The 6,534-nt window shown below is 58.1% G+C and overlaps 1 protein-coding gene across 1 annotated transcript; it reads right to left on the bottom strand.

Moving 5' to 3' along the window:
* Nucleotides 1–230: 230 nt before the first annotated feature.
* On the bottom strand, nucleotides 231–6,102 carry TLX1 (T cell leukemia homeobox 1). The gene is made up of 3 exons (XM_065639354.1): nucleotides 5,634–6,102; nucleotides 3,922–4,123; nucleotides 231–453 (listed from the first exon to the last, which is right to left on the bottom strand). Exons 1-3 carry the CDS (start codon nucleotides 6,100–6,102, stop codon nucleotides 231–233), a joined length of 894 nt encoding a protein of 297 aa, XP_065495426.1.
* Between the last annotated feature and the right edge of the window lie 432 nt (nucleotides 6,103–6,534).

Genomic DNA, 6,534 nt, shown 5'->3' with positions numbered 1-6,534 from the left:
CAGCAGCCCTACGTGCAGGGAAAGTTTTTGGAGTGGTTTCCCTTCCTTTTGGTCCTCGTGGAGGGTTTTCCTGGCCAGACACATGGGATTCATGTGTGGTCAGGGGACCGTGGGGTGCCAGCCTTCCCTGGGGACAAATAGAGATGCCACACGTCCCACTGGGGATGACGTCTCCCACCAGGTACAGCCCCACTGGCAGAAGGTGCATGTGCCACTGGTGGGTGCCAGTCTTATTCGCAAGCAGAGGCAACAGTGGTGACACTGGTGATCTTGGTGGAGTCATCAGACCAAGGCTGGAGGTTCTGGAGAGCGAAGAGGGAGGAGTTATGGACACAGATGGGGTCAGCTTGGATGGGCTGGTTGATGGTTTTTTGGAAGGCCTCCTGCTGCAGCTGCATGAGGATGCGGTTCGCTTGCTGCCGCTCAGCCTCCCGCTCCTCCGCTGTCTGCCTCCTAGGAGAGAGGGAGCAGTTAGGGGGGCCTGGAGAAGCAAAAGAGGAACATCTCCACAGAGAAAGGGTTGTGCTGGGTGCTTAGGGCTGGGGAGAAGTAGGAAAAGAGGGTGCCTAGCCACGGCATGGTCCCACATCCCTGCACAAACTGCCAGTAAGTCACATAAACTAGGGACCGGGGTTGTCTTAGTGGCCCCTGAAAAAATTGCTCCCATCAGAGAAAGCCAAGAACAGCCTACCAGTCTGGTTTATTTTCTGCCCATGGGAAAAATCCAAGCAGGGACAAAACACCCAAAGGGGCACACAACAGGGCTGCAAAAGGTGCAATTCCCTGCAAACGTGCTCAGTGCACAGGAGAGAGAGCCAAGCGCACAACATCCCACTGAGGAACACAGGGCAGGAGCTAGGTGAGACACCACCGACTGGCAGAGCCACGTGGCTGGGAGGCAGGCAACTTCACCCTGGCTTGCCACCTCCTCTGCCGGGCTGCGGTGGCTAGCTGACGAGAGTCTGGATGAAAGCAACAACACGCCCATGGCAGGCAGGTCAAAAATCAGCAAAATGTCAGCTAAACACTAGAAACACATTATTAGCAGTGAGACAAATCAAAGCCCAGAATAAACTGTCTGGGCAGGGTGGAGAACATTTTTAAGAAGAGGTTGGACACGCATCTGTCTGGAATGACACCAGCGGAGCTGATCCTGCCGAAGCGAGGATTAAGGGGCCTGCAGGGGCCCTTTCCAGTGCTGATAGCGTCCCAGCTTTGGGTTGTCTGGGAGGAGGGGATGGTATAGGTAGGAACAGCCTGAACACACTTAAATCCACAGTGAAAATCCCAAATCCCCCTTGTTTGGATGATGGGTTAGTGTGGAGGCTACAGCCTGTAGTCACCTCTGCTTTTACTGGTGAACATCACCTGGCACCTTCAGTGAAGCTGCTGGGAAAGCCTAGGGGCAGTTCACAGTGCTGGTCCCAGGATGATCCCCAAAGCATCCTCTCCCTTGCTTTCACCCTGGGCCCAACCAACACTCTCCTGGCAGCTTCAGTGAATCAACGACAAGAGAAATGGCAGCTTTTAATTTAGCAACTCAGGGAGATGAGATATCTCACCTTCTTTGGCTGTGGGGATTGGAAGTGGCAGCTGTGAGCACCATGGTGACAACTTGAAGCACAGGGCAGGGGGTCCCTTTCTCCTCACCAGGGAAGCGGGCAAGGGCTGGATGCGGGTCATGGGCCTCCAGTGCACCCAAGCCTCCAAGCGTGTGGCCAGGGCTCCTGCCTGGGAGCAGGTAGCTCAGGGCTCAGTCCCTGCTCTAATCACTGTGTCAACATTTCATGTCAGACATCCCGGTAAGAGAGGGCTCAGAGCAGCAATGGCCCTCCCCACACAGCCCAGGAGCGGCTCTGTCTCTGCTTCTATGAATAATTAATGACTCCCTGCACAATGAAGAAATGCTCACAGGAGAAGGGAGAGAGCCCCACATCCAGGGCAGTTGGGAGCTTGGTGGCTGCAATCATCCAGCTGGACCAAAAGCCACCAGGCTCCCAAACACCTCCCTGCTCCAAGCAGCTGGCCTGTTCATGCATTCATGTCAGGCTGGGATTTGTAGGTTCAAATCTTCTCAGTCAAAGGAAGGAACTAAACCTCAATTCCCATGTCTCAAACAAGAACCCAAATCTGGGGAGGGGGTCACATAGCACCTCACTCCAGTAGAGGTGCCCGGGCAAGGAGTAGAGGCGAGATTCTCTCCCCACCCTGCATTTATTTAAACAGTTAAATCCCTCAGAGAGCTTAAAGCAACTCTCAGATACTCCATGCTGCTCAGGCCGGTGGAGATTCTCCCATGTCTAGTACCATGGCTGAGGTCAGGCTGCAGCCTTTCCCTTAGGCAGAAAAAGGATTTTGTTTCTCTTTACCCAGCTATTTTTTTTGTGAAACGTATGAATAGGTTTGTATCCTCTGCTCCTCTGCCAAAGGGGACTTAACTTAGCCAACAGACGCAAGGAGTATTGACAGACAGATGAAGATCCAGCCAAACCACATTTGCCTCACTTCCTTAGGGAGCCAGGTTAGAAGACATTGCCATGGCAAGAGTGTTCCTCCTCCGGGACTCTGCTCCTGGCTAAGAGAGATCACTCCAGCTGGAGACTTCCTGGCACTTGGGGAGCTGCTGTTCCATGGGCTCTTCAGGAAAGGACTCACTGAAGGGGGGATTCACCCACATTCTTGGCTTCAAGTTCCTTGTCCCTTACTTCTTTTCCAACCTCTGCATCTCCAGGCAATCACTCTCCTATTCACCCTCGGGCAGATCCCAGGAAACCTTTTTCCCCTGCCTTGAAGAAGCTACTGCCTGCCTGCACCCAAGCGCCCAGTGCTCAGCACCCTGCAACACCCTTGTCCCCTGACCCACCAGGGGAGCGGCCCCTTGCCCAGGTCCCCCCTGCAATATGCCTGTCCCTAGCCCGGGGCAGGGCTGGGAATGCTCCCAGGACTGGGGTGCCGCCCCTGGGGACACTGCGGGAAGCTCCGGGTCATGGTGATGTAGCCCAGGAGCCTCCGTGTAAGCCCAGCCTCTTCTTCCTCTCCTGCCCAGCTTTATCAGCACGCTTGGCAGGAAATATATATTAAAAAAAAAAAAAAAAAAAGGAGCATTTTGGCAAGGAGGTGCCATAAACCCCGCAGGGGTGAGAATTTTCACGTTCTGCAGGGCCTGATATCCCGGCAGACCCGGGAGCAGGATCCAGCCAGAGACACAGGGCTTCTGCACGCTGCTACAGGGGAAGGAGCTGCTGCAACCACTGCACCCACTGGGCCCCCCATGATACCACCCACACCCCCCCCACAGCACCACCGCGCACACACACCACGTACACATGCATTCCTCCACATTACATACATGCACACCTACCTGCATGCAGACCTAGCGTGCTCACACAGCATACACACACAGACAGAATGCACACTGCCTGCACACACACTGCACACGCATTCATATGCAGACAATCCAGTTTGCACGCACACCCACATGCATGCTCACACAGAGGCACACGCACATACACACTGCATGTGTGCACACCCAGGTGCACAAGGGCCTTCACACGCACTGTGAAGAGTTAGACACTCATGCCCTGTTTGCACACGCAGAGGTGCGCACACACACTGTGTACACACACTGTGTACACACACACAGGCATGTGCCCACATGGCCTACACACACCCCCCCCCAACAAGCACATTCATACCCACAGGCGCTAAATGCACACACACGGCTGTGCACGCACACACATTCCCATGCATGTGTGCAGACACATCCACATGCACATATGTGTGACCTCCCCATGCGTGTACTCGGAGGGCTCACACCCTGTGTTCAGGCACCCTTAGCAGAGCCAGCAGCGGCCGGGCTTGCTCCCCCAGGGCTGCCCCAGCAGCTGCCCCCCAGGTCTGCCGAGGCCCCCAACCCCTCACCTCCACTTGGTGCGCCGGTTCTGGAACCAGGTCTTCACCTGAGCATCCGTCATCTTGAGGGCCTTGGCCAGGGCAGCGCGCTCGGCCGAGGCCAGGTATTTCTGCCGGTGGAAGCGCTTCTCCAGCTCGCAGATCTGCAGGCGGGTGAAGGATGTGCGCGGCTTCTTCTTCTTGGGGGGCGTGCGGTTCTGGTAGGGGTGACCTATACGGCGTGTTACAGTGAAGGGTGAGAGGGCCACTGGGGGGAACACGGGAGGAGGGGGGATGAGAGGCAAAGAAGCAAGCAGCGACACATCAGCAGAGGGGTTCCGGCTCCCGGGCGCTGGGCTGGGACCCCCCCCGCTGCGAAGCCGCCGCTTCGCCGCCGACACCCGCGCACGGGCTGCAAAAACGCGGCGGCGGCCCCGGCGCCTTCGCCGAGCGCTTCGAGCACCCGCCGGGCACCGCACTGCTTTGGCTACGGAGGGGGCGGCCGATTGCCCGGCGAAGTGCCTGGCGAGGGGCGGAGGGGATCGGTACGAGCCGGGGCTCCGCGCTTTGTGAAAACAAGACTCGGTTTAATTTCGTTCGGCCGCGGCAGTAACCGCCATCGTCCTCGGCCCCGGTGTTTCGTACCCGGGAAATAACTTTACGGGCAGGAAACGGGAGTTACATTTCGTTGTGGTGTGGGGGTTTGTGTTTGGTTTTATTTTTTTTCTTGTTTGTTTGCAGTTTTGTCGTTATTTTTAAAATATTTTTGTGGTTTGGGGTTTTTTCCCCACAAAAAAAAAAAAAGGAGAAAACTCGCAGCGTGTTTTAGCCGCCGCGGGCCGGGAATGGCCTCTGTGAAAAGCAGCCTGGTGTCTGCGGGGGGAACGGCCCGTTTGTTCGCCCGCGACCGTGCCTGAGCCAAGCAAAAGTCTGACCTCGGTTTCTGCCCCCGGGAATAAGGGCCGGTGCGGGCGCTGCGGGAGCGGGTGCCGATTTTCGCCCCCCTTGCAATTTCGTTGCTTTTTTCCTTTTTTTCCGTTGATCGATATTTTGCTTTGTTAGCAGCGAAAGACGAGCCCAGATACATCTGAAAACGGCGGCGGGTCCGGAAAGCGGCTATAGCCCAAGCTCGGCTCGGATCTGGGCTGCAAAAAATCTGTTTTGGCGGGGGAAAGACAGAGCCGAAATCTGCAGCCTGGAAAAACCTGCCGAGTTACAGTACGCACGGGAAAAACTACCGTACGAACGGCTGGCAACAGGCCGGCCTCGCCGTGCGGGCGAGGGCCGGGTCCGTCGGGATCCCTTCCCGCCGGCCCGGGCTCTGCTCCCGAAATAACCCTCTGTTTTAAAGGAAACTTTCCCCGGGTGTTGGGTCGGTTGGCGAGGAGCGGGCAGCCGTGTCCAGGGCTTGCGAGAGGTGCGAGGAGTTTGCCGTCCCGTTTCCTCCCTGCCCGCCTTTCTCGGCGGAGTAAAAAAAAAAAAAAAAAGCAAAACCAAAATAAAATTAAAACCAAAACAACGCATTTTGGGGGAACTGAATGCGCCTGATATTCCATCCCTTCTTGCTTCTGGCCTCCTCCGGGACCGACTTCCCGGGCCGATCCGTGGCCGTCTCTCCACCCTCGGACGGATCGTGCTTTCCCCGGCGGGCACTGGCTGCCGCGCCGAGGCCGAGCGGCGGGGAAGGGAGCAGGACGGCGGGAGCAGGGAGGGAAAAGGAGGACCCCGGTGGCCCGACTCACCTGTGAACCTGTCTTTTGTGTATCGCCTGTTGCTCTCCATCCAGGGGAAGGTGAGCCCCGTGAGACTGTTCATGCCGTTCACCGCCGGCACGGCGGCGGAGAGGGGCTGGTGCACGCCGCCGGTCACGGGGCGATGCGCCGGGACGCGGATCACCCCTCCGGCCGAGCTCAAGGTGTTGCCGTTCATGCTCACCGCCATGTTCACGTTGTAGGAGCCGGGCAGGCCTCCCATACTGCAAGAGGTGCTGGTGTAGGCGCCGGCCGTGCCGCCGTTCGCCCCGTAGCCACCCGTGACCGTGTTGTAGGCGCTGCCCACGATGCAGCCCAGCCCGTAGTCCGCCGAGTCTTGCAGCCGCGGGTGCGACACCATGCAGCTGCCCGGCTCCGACGTGTTGAGGATCTGGTCGATGCCGAAGCTGATGGGCTCAGCTTGGCCTTGGTGCAGATGGTGAGCTCCGAGGTGCTCCATGTCGCCGCCCGGTCCCGGCAGCGCAGCCGTACAGAACGGCCCGGGGCACCGGGGCCGCACCTCCACCCCGGGCTGGGCAGCACAGCCCCGCACCGCCCCGAAAACACGGCAACAGCACGCAACGGAGCCGCGTACAGCGGGGGCACGCCGCCTACACGCTCAGTCCCATAGCTCGGCAGTCACGCACCTCAAGACACACTAGCAGAGCCACGCAGAACCGAGACACGGCAGCTACACGCTCAACCCGAAGACACAACAGCAGAGCCATGCGCAACCGAAGAACAAGAGCTGAACAACACGACAGCCATGCACACTCGAGACACAACCGCGCCACACACACACCCTGGACCCAAGAGCCTCCAGGAGCAGAGACGTGACACCCCTACCCACGGATACCGGTCCTGCTTCGATGAGACCCGACACCCTCACGCC

Source organism: Caloenas nicobarica, chromosome 7 (assembly GCF_036013445.1).
Source record: "Caloenas nicobarica isolate bCalNic1 chromosome 7, bCalNic1.hap1, whole genome shotgun sequence".
Lineage (NCBI taxonomy): Eukaryota > Metazoa > Chordata > Aves > Columbiformes > Columbidae > Caloenas > Caloenas nicobarica.
Note: the sequence above shows the minus strand (reverse complement) of the source record. Positions and strands in the feature narration are given on the sequence as shown.

Excerpts from the sequence above, each read along its gene's own strand:
- TLX1 (XM_065639354.1), bottom strand. The coding sequence starts at position 6,102 with ATGGAGCACCTCGGAGCTCACCATCTGCACCAAGGCCAAGCTGAGCCC. Across the intron at positions 4,124-5,633 it reads CACAAAAGACAGGTTCACAG|GTCACCCCTACCAGAACCGC; the intron begins GTGAGTCGGGCC and ends CACGCCGTATAG. Across the intron at positions 454-3,921 it reads AACCGGCGCACCAAGTGGAG|GAGGCAGACAGCGGAGGAGC; the intron begins GTGAGGGGTTGG and ends CCTCTCTCCTAG.